At 48.3% G+C, this 15,794-nt stretch overlaps 1 protein-coding gene across 4 annotated transcripts in view; it reads right to left on the bottom strand.

The window, feature by feature from the left end:
* Positions 1-15,794, bottom strand: part of PLEC (plectin) — a 174,928-nt gene that overhangs the window by 26,886 nt on the left and 132,248 nt on the right. For all 4 annotated transcript variants that reach the window (XM_078866310.1, XM_078866309.1, XM_078866312.1 and 1 more), the window contains 12 exons: positions 13,476-13,569; positions 10,563-10,717; positions 9,940-10,129; positions 8,375-8,503; positions 7,255-7,332; positions 6,223-6,384; positions 5,763-5,867; positions 5,057-5,152; positions 3,853-3,978; positions 3,489-3,641; positions 2,489-2,643; positions 1,165-1,291 (listed from right to left, as the gene is read on the bottom strand). In XM_078866310.1, the coding sequence (XP_078722436.1) occupies positions 1,165-1,291; positions 2,489-2,643; positions 3,489-3,641; positions 3,853-3,978; positions 5,057-5,152; positions 5,763-5,867; positions 6,223-6,384; positions 7,255-7,332; positions 8,375-8,503; positions 9,940-10,129; positions 10,563-10,717; positions 13,476-13,569 (1,570 nt within the window). The remainder of the gene's footprint in view (positions 1-1,164; positions 1,292-2,488; positions 2,644-3,488; positions 3,642-3,852; positions 3,979-5,056; positions 5,153-5,762; positions 5,868-6,222; positions 6,385-7,254; positions 7,333-8,374; positions 8,504-9,939; positions 10,130-10,562; positions 10,718-13,475; positions 13,570-15,794) is intronic.

Below are 15,794 nucleotides of genomic sequence, written 5' to 3'. Positions count from 1 at the left end.
ATTCTTCCGTCCCAGTGAGGTGCCGGTTAGAATTTACAGGTTTCATTCATTCAATTTGTAGCAAGGAACATGAGCAATGGGGTGGCGCTTGTCTTCTTTAGTGGCCCTCGCAGTTGTGAAATTCCACATTAACATGACGAGGATCAGAGGGTCTCCACGGGACAACGAATGTTGACTTGTCACAGAGCGGTACAGCCTGTTCTCCTGTAACGTGTGTTGTTGTCCCAACGCGAATTGTATATAACGCGATGAATGTATTCTGGAACACATTTTTTATAACGTGGATTTGAATTGCATATAACATGATTGAGTGAACAGAAACTACGTCGCGCGAGTAGGAATAAGCGGTCGTACAGCTGCCTCGGCGTAGCATCACACAATAAGGTGGGATGCTGCTGGATGCTTCTAGATGCTACCCACGTGCCTCAGTCGTTGTTCAGCCTGCGTATGCATTTCATGTGTAATCGCGGACTATGCTTTACCCTACATTATACATGATTTATTATAACGCCATGCTCTTCAAAGACGCAACTACCGCGTTACAGGAGAAGAGACCATACTTAATTTATTTGACCGCTGACTTTGAACTTGTAGTCCTCAAATGTGTGAGTCAAGTGCTCTCACCAGAGTGCCACCCAGCCAGATAAAGTCTCAGATACTGTTAGGGATATGGCCAATGTAATAGCATGTGGAACATACAAATCTCAGGGAAGAGAAAAAAATGTGTTGGATGACATGAGCCATTGGTCCAGATTTAACCTTTGAGAGTTATAAATGTGAACTGCAAATGAAGGGTAATTTCAGACACAGGAGCAGCAGATGAGAAGGAACAACCTTCGAGTGGAGATGGATGGCGAGCGTAAATAAAAAACCTGTTTTGTAGAACGCAACGCAACTCAGAAAACGATGGATCATCCCACGGCAATTTGATCAATTGTAACAATTCAAGTGACAAATCAATTCATCTGTGCATGGAAAAAACTAAAGTTGTATGAGTCTATCATTGTGCTATAATCTGTGCAAACATTCATTGCATGATTTTGATATCATTCATTACAATACACGGTGTGATGCTTTTATCATTATTATTTAACATAAATTAATCGATGAATTGCTCCTCGACCAATTGTAACAATGCCAGTGTTGGCTCGTGCGTGCTCTCACCGTTGTCACAGTCCAACTGCGAATGCACTCAATGTCCTTGGTGAGGTAGAGGTAGGAGATGACGCTCTTCATATTCACATGCAGCTGGTGCCACAAGGTCATGGTGTTCTGATAGCTCTGGTCCATTCTGCAAAAGGTGAACGAAATTAACATTCGGTAAAAAAAACGTCACAAAGCATGACTGGAGTTAGGCAGAATTTGGGGCGAGGCAGAATTTTGAGGAAAGCTGCAAAGGTGACTGAGATAGAGAGGCAAACATCTGACCATTGCGCTGTTTGCGTGCTAATTAAGCTGTGCGCGGCAGGATATGGCATGAAGTGCTATGCGGACCTCATATAGAAGATTATATACGCGCTTCATAAAACGAGGCAGTTTAAGTTCTACCCCCGACCGCTGTAAAACTGTGAAATACAACTGAAGTGGTTCTCTTCTCCTCGCCTGGTGCACAGGAGGTCATGGGTTTAATCCCGACCATGACGCCTGTATATTTGGAGTTTGCGTGTTCTCCCCGCGGTCACGTGGATTTTTCTCCGGGTCCTCCGGTTTTTCCCTCCACATTAAGAAACGTGAGTTTGGAGTATTTGGCTGCTATAAATTTCCACTTGAGAAGCCACTTGGTTGAGCAATGATTTGTGGCCAGGTCGCTTTTGAAATAGAGCTATATAGCTCAGCGGGCCTTACCTGGTAAAAAAAATAGTTAGTTTTTGTCGTTTCAATACCAAAATCTACTAGCCACGAGAGGGCTTTAGGAGAGAGTTTGTGTAGTTTTGCTATTCCTCCTCTGTTGAAGGAGCGCAGGCTACAGTGGTTTACTCTATAGTCCATAGTTTGGTTTGCGTGGCCAGTCACAGTGCTGTGGCTCGTCTCGTTAATCTACCAACACGGTGAATGTGTCAACACAGCGGTCCCGTGTTGTATGTGTGTACGTTGAACTTCTTTCGCACCGTACGTAGCCAATCGCGCTAAACGGAGGCGTGGGGGAAGGACAACAAACTAAACACAAAAATCAGTTTCTAAAGAAATTCGTTTTCAATCGGAAGGAAGAACGTTCCAGATAGCCGTGGAAGCGTATATGAAAGCAAGCGATGCGGTGATCGTCTATTTTCAATGGCGAGCCAAAAGCCGCTTACCGGAGTTCATGTTGTGGTTTATGCTCAGCAAAGTATTGTTGTTCATACGTGGCAAGCACTCCGTCTGTGTCGTGAGCACGACCTGACAACGGATTCCTTCGGCAACCAGAAACCAATGCAGCTCAGCGAGCACCGGACGGACACGGTGGGATGTTGCGGCGTTCCCGGTGATCGCTGCGCGAGAGTTCCCTTACCGGGTGGCGAGCTCGATGGCGTCCTTGTTTGGAGGGGCGATGAGGAAGCACACGGACGGCACCAGGGCCTCGTTGCCGATGGGATTGATGATCTTCCACTTGGTGCACTGGGCATTGTCCTCCATCACACACTCGTCATTCTTGTAGATGGTGATCTACACATTAGCGATAAGGGCATGGATACACGCGTACTTTAATGATACAGGTAATGGACGATTGTCGAGGATTTATTCTTCCGCTCATGGTTGATGTTCATGTAAAGAAATAACTATAATTGCACATTGAGGTGGTTGAGCCAGATAACTGTCAGAAGTAGTGGAGAAAATCGCTGTGATGATGCCTCCTTCGTATTTTGTGAATCGGCAAATGAGTTTTTACGTGTTCCGTGATCTGTTCTGGGTGACCACAGTCACGCACCAGATAGTTAAAAAATTTTCCATTTCTACATCTGCCATGGTTTGTGCAGTCGATGCGGTTCAAGGTTGTGGCCCCTAAGCTTAGCGGAAGATTATAGTCAGGGATCTTCTTCGTCGCATGTAAGACTCGACCACCCTGAATGTGCCCCCAATCTCGTCCGATCTCAAAAGTTGAGCAGGTTTGTGCCTGGACGGTACTTGAATGGGAGACTGACTGGGAATTAGATCGTGCCTGCAAATTGTTGGAGCTATCATTCTACCACATTGTGACTGCTGTTATGCTGCTTACACATCAGCTACTAATGAAACGCTAAACGGACTAAACCCCCTTCATCAATTTGCTCTGAATGTTCCATACAGGACCCGCCATTGTGACCTCTACTTAAAATCCAATCTCAGAGAAGAAATCGACATTGGGCCACGTTCATCCATAAAATCCTTCCTGGCAAATCTGCGCTATACTTGGCTCATCCATTATCCCCACTGTCAAACCCCGCCCAGGGTCACTGATGTGCGTCTCGCCGCCACTGCGCACGGCGGCTACGGTGACGGCGGTGGCTGCGGTGGCGCCGATGGGGCCTCACCTCCTGCTGCTTGAAGTCGCAGATGGCCTTCACGGGCAGGGTGCTCCACACGCGGTTCTCGGGACTCCGCGGCTTCAGCTGAACGATCGTCTTGGCGCGGCTCACCAACCCCGAGACCAGGCGCTTGTACTCCAGCAGCTGCTCTTTCTCATCCTGCGCACATTGGGGGTGAGTGGGTGATGGGTGACAAGGTCACAGGCCGCCAGAGTGGACGATCGGACGCACCACAGCTGCGTAAGGTTCTAGCGGCCGCGCTGCACGGCTCTCCGTTGCGTGTTCAGGTCGTGCCGCAGGCGTATCTTCAGAGCTATGTCCGACGTCTAGGACCTGCAACGAGAGTCCCGGTTGACGCGTCGACACTCACCATCGAGTCCTGGACAATGTCCTCCAGCCGTGTGAGACTGCTGGCCTTGTCGCACGTGTACTTGCGGCGGATAGTCTCCTGCAGGCTCTTGAGGCCCTCCTCCACATCCTTTGACTCTTTGAAGAACTAAAAGTGCCAAGCGTTACAGCAGCACGAGAAAAGGGCAGGACCGTGAGCGGAATCAGCTACGTCATCCACAAAGCAGTGGCAACATCACCGGCATCAATGACGTTGTTGTTGTTGTCATCTTAGCCACCACCAACCACAATACTGTCATTACAAACAGCAGCAACAGCGTTAACAACATCCTTAGCTTCGTCATCATCAGCAGCTGAAGCAACAAGTTGATAACAACAAAAGTTAAATTATCATCATCGTCGACCAACCGTGATGTAATTAAGTCAATATCAATGAGAACTCATATTATGTAGGTTAGTCTAGCAGATGGGAGTTACCCTCTGCTGATGGTGTACAATGCAGAGCCTGTTCTCATTGCTTGCCAGGGGATAACACAGCTGTGAGTGTGCCACTGTGGGCTGGGTCACTGTGGGCTGGGTCACTGTGGGCTGGGCCACTGTGGGCTGGGTCACTGTGGGCTGGGTCACTGTGGGCTGGGCCACTGTGGGCTGGGTCACTGTGAGCTGGGCCAAGCTGGGTCACCGTGGGCTGGGTCACTGTGGGCTGGATCACCGTGGGCTGGGTCACCGTGAGCTGGGCCACTGTGAGCTGGGTCACTGTGGGCTGGGCCACTGTGTGCTGGGTCACTGTGGGCTGGGCCACTGTGGGCTGGGCCACTGTGGGCTGGGTCACTGTGGACTGGGTCACTGTGGGCTGGGTCACCGTGGGCTGGGTCACCGTGGGCTGGACACTGTGGGCTGGGCCACTGTGGGCTGGGTCACTGTGGGCTGGGCCACTGTGGGCTGGGTCACTGTGGGCTGGGCCACTGTGGGCTGGGCCACTGTGAGCTGGGTCACTGTGGGCTGGGTCACTGTGGGCTGGGTCACCGTGGGCTGGGTCACCGTGGGCTGGGTCACCGTGGGCTGGGTCACTGTGAGCTGGGTCACTGTGGGCTGGGTCACCGTGGGCTGGGTCACCGTGGGCTGGGTCACTGTGGGCTGGGTCACCGTGGGCTGGGCCACTGTGAGCTGGGACACTGTGGGCTGGGTTGCTGTGGGCTGGGCCACTGTGGGCTGGGTCACTGAACCTGGAAGTAGGCCGTGTTCTCCTTGATGTGCGTCTCGATGCAGCAGCAGATCTGCAGGATCCAGTTCCACTGGGTCTGCATGGCAGCCAGGTAGGACTGCGGAAGACAGCGCGCGAGCGGCGTTAATGCATGCAGAGCTGTGCACAGCTGCGGTTCGTACGTTTGGCGCCTCCAAATTATTCACCCTTTCAGCTTTTGCAAGAGTCTCCAACCGTGTTGTCGACGGGCCACTGATAATCCGCGAAGGCCGTGGCAAGCGTTCGGCAGAAGTGTTCCAGATACTTCTTTAAAAAAGTTATTGTTGTACGGTGGTCGGTGGGGCCCACTGAGCTACGTAGCTCTTTTTCATAAGCGACTGGGCCACAAGTGATAGCTCAACGAAGTGGCTCATCAAGTGGAAATTTATAGCAGCCAAATACTCCAAACGCACGTTGATTCTAAATGTGGAGGGAAAAACTGGAGAACCCGGAGAAAAATCCACGTGATCACGGGTCAAGATCAGGATCAAACCCATGACCTCCTGTATACCTAGAGAAGTAGTTAACATTTCCCCCCCACGGTATCTCCTTTATCCCAAAGCAGTGGGTTACAGGTGTGCATCACCACGCTCGGGCTGCAGCTGTGAGTTGATTCGCTCACTTTTACACGTAACACAACAATAACAACGCATACGCTGCACTAGACTGCCGGCCCGCCACACCCTCACCTCAATGGTCTGACGAGCTGGGTGGTTGCTGGCCAGAAGCTGCTCCCCGCTGTCCTGAATGCCGTTGATGATCGACTCCTTCTGCTCCAGCTCCTTCATGAGCACCTGCATAGTCGGGGGGGGTGAGGTTGGGGAGGGTGGGGAGAGACTTGCGTTACCGGGCCTCCTGCCTCGTCTTGCAGCCACACACAGCAAACAACAAGCGGTGGCTTTTTCCCTACACCGGGGTGGAGGGGGGGGTCGGCAACCAGAGTAACAGGAAAGGCCAATTTTTTTGTTCGAATTCGGTAACAAAAACAACGCGATATTTCAAGAGCCACAGTGCACGCGACGACGACGAGACGGCGGCCCTTCGCGAGTGACGTCACGAAGCGGTCCCTTGAAGAGGCTCCGGAGCCGCGGGTCGCCGTTACCCCCACGTGGCCTGCCGCAAATCGAGCGGGACTGCCGGTGTACTCACAGCGTGCTGCTCCTTCTTGACGCTCATGTTGGGGTTGCGCTCGCTCCAGTCGTAGTTCACCTCCTCCTCCTCGCGGTCGTTGAGCCACATGAGCTCCTTGGTGGCGCGGACCACGAAGGCGTGGAGGCTCTCCAGGTGACGCAGGCGGCTCCTCGACATGTTCTGGACGGGCGGCGAGCAAAACGCTCAGTTCGCTCCGGACACACGGATGTGAGCATCTCGGGGGCTGTGAGATGTCCACTTCCCTCGCCTGGTACGCAAGAGGTCGTGGGTTCGATCCCGGCCCTGACGCCTGCTGTGTATTTGTAGTTTGCATGTTCTCCACGACATGTTCTGCACGCTCGGTATGCTCTGCCCCCATGGCTATTGACAACTTGGGTTACAAACTGCCCTTATAAATCATACAAAGTCCCATCACAAGGGATAAACAAACAAATATATTGCCCATATTGAAACGGCTGTATGCTGGATGGACCTGAAACCCCAATTTCCCTGTACAAGAATACAGATATACCGTATGGGTTGACAGGTATGTCTCATATAACGCGGCAGTAGATGCGTTCCTGAAGAACACCGTGTTATGGAAAAATCGCGTTGTAATAAATGATATATAATATAGGGTAAAGCACAGTCCGCAATAACACATGAAAAGTGTCAGCAGGCTGAACAAAGACCGAGGCGCGTGGGTAGCATCTAGAAGCATCCAGCAGCATCCCGCCTTGTTGTGTGATGCTACGCCGAGGCAGCCGTACCCCCGCTTACTCCTACTCACGCGACGTAGTTCTGTGCACTCGATCGCGTTATATCCAATTCGCGTTATGAAAAACCACGCGTTGTAGGTGAACAGACTGTGCTTCTTTTTCTGGACACGGATATTATTGTCTCTATGTGCCACACTGTCAAAATATTGTTTTTGTAAATCAGCAAAAAAAAAGCGTTGATTTTAATTGCTGCAAAAATGTAGGCAAGTACCCGTTGAACTGCACAGAGCAGTGGGATTCGTTCAATGTGATGAGGTGTGTTCATAGTCACCAGTAAGCGAGTATACTGCAGTTCCAGTCTTCCGAAGTAATCGGCATAATTCCCTCTGTTTGCTGGTGATATCTTAGACTGCAAAAGGAAAACGGTTACAAATTAAACAGATGGCTACACGTATTATTATTCACTACGCTTTCTTACCCCGGAAAGCCTCACCAAGTATCATGACTCTTTTTCAAGAGGGTCCTGCCAAGGTTTCGTAAGTTGGGGTGGGGGGGGGGCGACAGTGTCTATATACAGTTCCCATTTGAGTAATTTGCCAGCAGTTGTCAAATGTGGCAAATTTGGAACCATGACGCCGGCACACAACGGCCTACTCTTGCTAATGACGTCACGTGTTCTTTAACTTCCCTTATTATTTGGGTAATACACCCGCAGTATTAACCAGGGCGGCAGCCGGATTCCAACTGTGCACCTCTGCTACAAGCGGCGGCGAATGCGCTACCTCCGGGCCGCAACACCGCCCTGTACTTTATAGACAAAAGATAGCTGTGAACCGTTTTGTAAAACTGTAAAATCAATCAAATGCATGACACAAAATGCACATCGTTTGATATGCACATTTATTACGCTAATCACGTACATACATGATCAAAAAAATTATTAAATGTATATGTTAAAATTTTCATGTAATCAAAATATTAATTCATTAACGAATAATACAATTGTATGTATATTGAACTTCTTTTGTACCGTACATATCTAACCGTGATAATCGGAGGTGCGGGGGAAGGGTGACAAACTAAACACAAAAAGCACTTCTAAAAAAATTAGTTTTTTTATCTGGATTTAAAAGTGCATAACTCCAGAGGCTTCCTAATATGGGAAAGAAGAGCATTCCAGATGGCCGCAGAAGAGTATCTGAAAACGTGCGATGCAGTGACCGTGTCTGTTCAACGACTAGCCAAAAGCCGCTGCTGCGAGGATGACCGGGCTTTGCATTTATGCTCCGGAACGAGTTCAGCTGGGTATCGTGGTTCATTCGCCACAAGCACTTTGTGTGTAATGAGTGCGACCTTCTAATGTATTAGTTCAAATAATAAATGAGATAACGGACGACGCAACTTTTTTGCAAAAACAACGAGTGAGTGAGCGCCGCCGGGGAGGCAGTTACCTCGCCGGCCTTGGCTTCGTTGATGCTGGAGCGGAAGTCTTCAATGGTGCGGTTGAATTCGCGATGTTTCTCAAGGTTGCCCTCCACACTGGGCAAGTCAGTGCCCCACTCGGCCTTTTCAATCTGAGCCTGCGACGCAAACGAACAGAGCACACCTCTTTAGTTCAGATTAAAAAAAAACGTATAATCTTCATTACGATGGCTACTTTACGGTTTGGGGAAGCTCTTTCAGAGCCTTGAGAAGTGTGTCAGGAACTAAACTATCAATCAATCGATCAAACTCCATGGGCAGAAAGCCCGTAGGTGTCCACTGCATTTTTGTCACTTGCTTCCACTTCCCTCTATCCTGTGCCAACATACTGAGGCTATATTTTGACTTAGAACTTTTGTGACTGCAGGAATTCATATTCTTTGGTACTTTCGGTAAAGTCACGAAGATAGAATTTTTGTTTTAATTTAAACCACGACATTACGATCGCAACACAAGCGGTCGTCATCAGGAAAAGGGGGTTAGCCTCTAAAGGCAAACTTATTATAAAGGCTTAACATGGGCGTAGCTCAGGTGGAGCAGCATGGGCGGGGCAGCTGATGTTAATGCGAGTGGTGGTAGTGATGAGCAACGACGGCGATGGTGGTGGGTGACGCCTCCCACGCAAACGGAACGTAGTGCTAGTGGTGATGGTAGTAGTGGGCAGTGATGGTCCTGGTGGTGGGCTTCCACCAATTAAAGGGCTGCCAGGTCTCGACCTGGCAGCAATATCTTATGTCATCCAGCCATTATCTACAGGGTCTTGCTCTTCTTCCAGTTCCCTGATCAAACAAGCTCAGTTTCCTTCTCATTACCACTTGCATCAAGTCTTCTGTTATGCTCCGCATTTTTCTTACTTCTACGTGAGTCACAAACTAAACAATATTTATTTTATTTATTTTACCAGGTAAGGCCCACTGAGCTAAAAAGCTATTTTTCAGAATCGACCTGGCCACAATAAAGTAGCTTATCGCATTGAAATGTATAGTAGCCAAATACTTCACAAGCATGTTTCTAAATGAGGAGAGAAAAGCCAGAGGACCTGGAGAAAAATCCTAGCGAACACGGGGAGAACATGCAAACTCCAAATATACAGGCATCAAAGTTGGGATCGAAGCCATGTACCCATGACCTCCTGTATAACCAAGCGAAGTAGTTAACATCTCGCCACCACATAACCCTGACAACCTTCCAGATATATGACATCGATTTTAATAGATTAAGTGTTAAATGCCTGAGCTCATCATTTGGTTGGGTGGTGGCCATGTAACGAGATAAAGCACATATCAGGATTCCTGCACCAATTATACAATTCACGACAGTATAGCCAACTTATGCACTCATCTTGCATTGCATGTGGGCGAACGGAGAGTTCAATATAGTACAAGCAGGATGTGAAACACTCGAAATAATACGAATGAGAGGGTAAGAAAAATGACGCAGGGTATTGTGTGGTGCGTTTGTGGCACTGCGGTTCATTTGTGTGTGACGTGATCGTGCCAGGTGGGCAGCCTCTGTCCACCTCGTCCCACCTCACCTGGTGCTCCTCCACCCACGCGAGCAGGTCGCGCACGTATTTCATGTTGGAGTCGTCCTGAGGTCGGGGCGAGGTCACCTGGATCGTCGGCACCTTCACGCTGATCACCTCCGAGCCCATGTTGGAAGCGCCCACCGTGGTTTTGTACTCGGAGCGGATGGACACAAAGCGCTCGTGCAGCTGGAAGACTCTGTGGACGGCAGCGCATCGGCATCAGCATTCGGCAAGCATGGTACACGTATCCGAATTGTTAGAATTGCAGCCCTTTGTCAGTCATGAACTAAACTTAAACTAAACTTTTTTTCTTTTTCTAGGTAAGGTCCAATGAACTATATAGGCCTTTTAACGCTCAGAAGCGACAGAAGAGACCTGGCCATAAATGATAGCTCAACGAAGTGGCTTATCACGTGGAAATTTCTAGCAGTCAAACACTACAAACGCATGATTCTAAATGTGGAGAGAAATGTGGATATGTGTGGGGAGCGCACTTGACATGGCCTCAACGTTCGCCTAGCCTGGTACGAAGCGCCGTGGTGGCGACGTCACTTCCTCTTCGTGGAGCAACAGCGCCAGTCGTCGCGTCGCCCTTGCCCCCGCATCGTGCGCGAGCGCGTAAAGCGAACCTTCGGTACATGAGCTCGGCCTGGAAGAAGCGGCCATCCTTGAGCGTCTGCACGTCGATGAAGAGCTCGCGGATCATGGCGTCGCACTCGTTGAGTGCCCGCTCGATGTCGGCCTCGTGCTGCGGAGCCCGGTGGTTCTCCAGCGCCCGAATGTCCTGCGCGCAGAGTGCGAGCGCACGGCGTGAGCGAGCGAGAGAGGGCAGCAGAAGCCACAGGACAAGGTGTGCGGTAACAAAGGCCACGGATCACCCCACCACCACCACCCCCCTTATAGCTGTATGGATTGTGAGGGAAAGCGCTGTTGACGAAAACATATTAAGGTGGGTAATGGCGCTCGAGGGGATGGTGTGGCCAGCACCACGCCTTTTATCACCAAAGTGTCAATTAAAGATTTGAAGCTTCCGTGACTGCTGTTGCAGCAGCTCTTTCTCCTACGTCAGCAGTTCTCCTGCTGTGTTTGTTTCACCTGATGACGGTTGCTTGTGTTGCGATCGAAACGTCGTGATCTATTCATTTTCTATCTATGTGACTTTACCCGAAAGAACCAAAGAGTATGTCCATTAAAGGTTGTGTCAACTTAGGGAAGAGACTCAGGACCTGATAATAGTTTTTTTACCCTTTAATCTGGCAACAAAACTGACACCTTTTTTACGAGGAGTCATGTTTGCATAGACCATAATACCTGCAGTCATAATGCAAACAAAAAACATAACTCTGATAAAAAAAAAGGTGTCAGTTTTGTTGCCAGATTAAAGGGTAAAAAAACAATTATCATATTTTTTACTGGCAAATAAGGTACCAATGGTGAGACTCAGGACCTGTTAACCCTTTCCTATTCTGATGACGTACGAGTACTTGACGGCCTACGAGTACGGCGTCAGTTTTTATTCCGATTCCTTTCTGTGGAGGGAATCGTAAGTAAAAGGCCATGCGGAAGGGCGTGTGGCACAGTGTGGCGCCAGCTATCGTAGAGTGTGGTCGTGTCGCTACAGTTCTCTGTGGGGAGTACAATGTCTTTAAAAACAGCCGCGCTACGCCTATCTAAATAAAGTTCACGCTAACCGCTTGCACGTTCCGAGATTCGGCAGTGAACGGGACCCTCCACCCTTCAAGTTGCAGACGTCTCGAAACGGGAAAGTGTTAAGATATCCACCACTGATGATCATGTCTGCGGTGTCGAATAGCTTTCGCTGTGAAAGTGAGCCCAAAATCACTCGGAACAACAACGTGAATCCGACAATTGTTACTCGAGTATTTGTGCGAACGTAATCGCACAATGCCAGATTTGTTCAACTGTTGTGCCTGCATCGTGTGCTAGTGCCAGTGTGCTATGTGCTGACTCCTAAATGTGCCCTTGTGCGAGTGCCAAAAGTCAGGGATTGCATAAAAAACACGCGAACAAAGGTGGCTCTTTAGTTCAGTCCGATGTGCCGGGGACACCCGGGTCGTAACTCTTTGAGTCTCTATTTGAGCCCGAGGGTAAACAAGTGAACTATCACTGCCGTATTTCCATTTGTAGGCAGTTTAATGGTCTCCACAGCAATTACCATTTACTGCATAATCAACGACAAAAAAAACGAGCATTCCTTACAGGCCGTTAAGGAAGTACCGTTGGTGAGCGAACACATTAAGGGCGGCATGGCACAGGAGAGGGTGGTGCAGTGAACACCGTGGGGACTTTGTCCCACTGTTGATGTTGACTGCACTACCCCATACTCTTAGTTCTTTCGGTAAAGTCACGTAGGTAATAAATGAAATTAAATTTTTTTGCTGTGACAGTTTCACCTAAAGACGGAAGCTTGTGTTGCCTCCGAAACGTCGTGATTTTATTGTTTTTATTTTTTATTAATTTTAATTTCATTTTTTACCTACGTGACTTTACCGAAAGAACTAAGAGTATGAATCATTGCAGTCACGAAAGCTTCAAATCTAGAATGCACTACCCCATTTACTCGTTTTAGGCCAAGTTTACCCAGTGGAGGTCCAGACTCGTATTCCAACTACTTTCGTGGCCAGTGATCGAAAGCAGTTAACTGTGGTTGTAGCGCGATGTGCTAACCACTGCACCGACACTCTCTAAACAATACGAATATCCCCTCCTTTAGCCTTAAACTCTTGGGACTAGTGCTGTTCGCGAGCACCTATGAAGACCGACACGGCACAGGTGGACTTGGGTGGCCAGTACCACGTGGGCCCCGCCTTTGGCAATGTTTACACATTGTAGCAGGTACTCACTTTTAAACTAAGTCAACCTTGGGGAAGCCCGTGATCGATTCAGATAACCGTCACTGGGGTTGGCCGTGAGCGGGGAATCGAACTCGGGCCGTCGGGTTCGTAGCGAGGCGCGCTAACCGCCGCACTTCCCTTCTCTGCACGTGTGTACACACGCGTGCAATCGCACCCACGTGTAATGTCCCAGAAATGTGTGAGCGATGATCTTGGAGGTTTCCGAGGTGCCGTGTGTAAACAAATGGAAACATAAAAGGACGCTGTGCGAATCGGAATTTTGCAACAATCCGTTTGAATATCTCACAGCAACGAACATCTCCAACAAAATTAACATAACGACGATGACTGGATAAGTGCATCAGTCATAATATTTCGGTCACAACACATGCATGAACAAAGTTTACAAATGTGGCAATTATCAAATGAAAAAGATACTCCGGCAGGAAAATGTGAGAAATAATCGGCATTGTACAGAGCTGAGTAAGGGCTCATTATCGTGAGTATAATCAAGGAGACGGTGTTATTATTTATAATGACCTATGTAAACACCGATAACCTTTGACCTCGGCCCATAAAAGAAAGCCATGTTACGTTGTGTTAATTTGTGTTAAATTGAAAGTTTGTTAAAATGCCATGCTACAAGGATAATTTGTAACACGTGCAAGCGAATATGTTGTGATGTACCATTTGAAGCATGCTGCTGGACTGATTGAGGCGATCTTCACAGACCAAGGCGTCCTTCTGTATCTTGCCGGCGACTCTCTGCAGCATGTCCAGCCTGCGTTCAGTGTTGAAAACAACAAAGATCCACCGTGTAGCCTTAACAGACTGTAGGAGCAAGTGCTGTTTTTAGCGAGCACCTATGAAGACCGGTATGGCACCATGCCCGGCCGCCTTTGTCTCCCTAGTGGCGATGTTTACACACCGCACTAGGTACGCGTTTGAGGCTGAGTTCACCTATGGCAGGCCCAGAACCGGTTAAGACAACCGTCACTGGTGTTGTCCATGAGCGGGAATCGAACCCCGGGTAGCCGGCTTCACAGCGCAGCGCGCTAACCGCTACACTACCGCACCGCCCCACAAGTGCCGATAATCACGAGCGCACGCACGTAAAGAATCCCCATCATTGACTTCATGAACCACGTAGCACCATATCGAGCACAGTAGAACCTCGGAGATCGAACGCACCAGAACTCGAACAAATCGGTGTTCGAATGGCCTTCTGGAACGAATTAAGTTCGATCTCCGGGGTACCACTGTATGTGTGAACGTTGCTTTGTGTGAGAGGCCAGACATGGCTGTCTCGTGTGGCTTTGGCCTAGCTTTTCTGCGGGGGCGGCAAATGTGCAACGTTCAGCCTTGCCCCTCACGAAGTTAAGGTGACGACGAACAGCTCACGGTTTCTTTAACTTCATTTTTTTTGTTTCACAATTGCACGCAACACCTTGGTGAAAGCGGATACAAAATTATATTTGGTGACGATGCATTGGCAGTTGTGCACGAGGAGAATGATCAAAACGCTCAGCACATTCGTCAACAACACTGTGACCTTAAAGGTAAATAAAAAGTGCTATTAAGTTGAATCATTGCCTAAAACGGTGCTTATCATGAACAAATAATAATAGGTTTTACCCTTTCTGGCAATAAAAAAAGGTCCCATACAGTTCCCATTATATGTTTCTATTTTAAGTCAGTGTTCTTGACGAATGTGCTGAGCGTCTTCTAAAACAATATAATTGGTGCAGAGGCTAGGGGGTTATTGTTGTTGCTTCTGCTTAAACGCACATGGAGGCTTTGGCTAGGCTTGACATTGTTCTCTTATTAATAATCAATGAAGACACGTTATTGTCAATGACAAAATGTATCGTTGACCATGTTAAGGACTGTTGTGAATTTACCAAAAAATTACAATAAATGATTTATGGTGTTTCTAAAAGTCTTAGTTTCGTACGCGCTTTTAACACATTTGCTCCATGTATTCCCTCAAATAAGTATGAAGCCACTTTGGCAGTGAGAGGTCGTGTTGCAACACATGCCACATTTGATCTCGCACAAGGCAAAATTCCATCCCCTGCATTACCTGCATACCGGGCAGAACCAACATTTGCCCTGACGTGTTCGAACACCAACTGACATAAAACCAGCACCAGCGCACAAAAGAAATGTAACAAAAACAGTGAACTGCTGCGCCACTGTGCAATGTGCATATGCAGAGCCTCCTCATTTTAAGATTCCATATAACAGCTTGGGGAATGAGTACTTGGCTACCTGAAGGTGTTTGTGTATACATGTGGCAAGCGGTGGGGCAGTGGTTAGCACGCTGCGCTCCAGACCTGGTGACCCGAGTTTGATTCCCGTCCACGAACAATAACAGTGGCGGTGGACTTTTGAAGCCATCATGGGCCTCCGCTGGGTTGAGTCAGCCTTAAATAAGTGCCTGGGGCTCTGTGTAAAGATCAGCATGAGGGAGAAAAATAATGGCAGCCAGTTGTTCTGATGGCCACACCAATTGCTTGTGTGCCAAGCTGGCCTTAATATGTGCTCACTAACAAAAGTATGACCCAACCATATACTTAGGCTTCGTGGCTAAATATGAATGTCTCCACCTCAGCATTTGGACAAGCGTTTTAAGAGTAAACACAGACAGCAAATACTTCTCCAGCACAATTGCAGTTTGTGACGGTCACGTGAATGTGTCCCGTTAAAAAATATCTCTGAGTTGTGACTGTTATACCACTCACAGTGTGCACATTGATACTCAGTCATGCTATGTTAATAAACATGTATTTAAAAAAAGAAGCATGTACTGCTCATTAGAATGCGTCGACAGTTTGTTAGTGCCCATGTATATTAAAGTAAATAAGCAATATATGATCGGCTGGACATGTGTAGTGTGTGCAATATATAAACGTACTGTTTATTAGAAATCTGAATGACACTTAAGTTTATCGTTAAGAGTTTCCAAGTGAATTGCAAGTTTCTAAAATTTGCATTTTGCTGAAA

Source organism: Lampetra fluviatilis, chromosome 22 (genome assembly GCF_964198595.1).
Source record: "Lampetra fluviatilis chromosome 22, kcLamFluv1.1, whole genome shotgun sequence".
NCBI classification, from domain to species: Eukaryota; Metazoa; Chordata; class Hyperoartia; order Petromyzontiformes; family Petromyzontidae; genus Lampetra; species Lampetra fluviatilis.
Note: the sequence above shows the minus strand (reverse complement) of the source record. Positions and strands in the feature narration are given on the sequence as shown.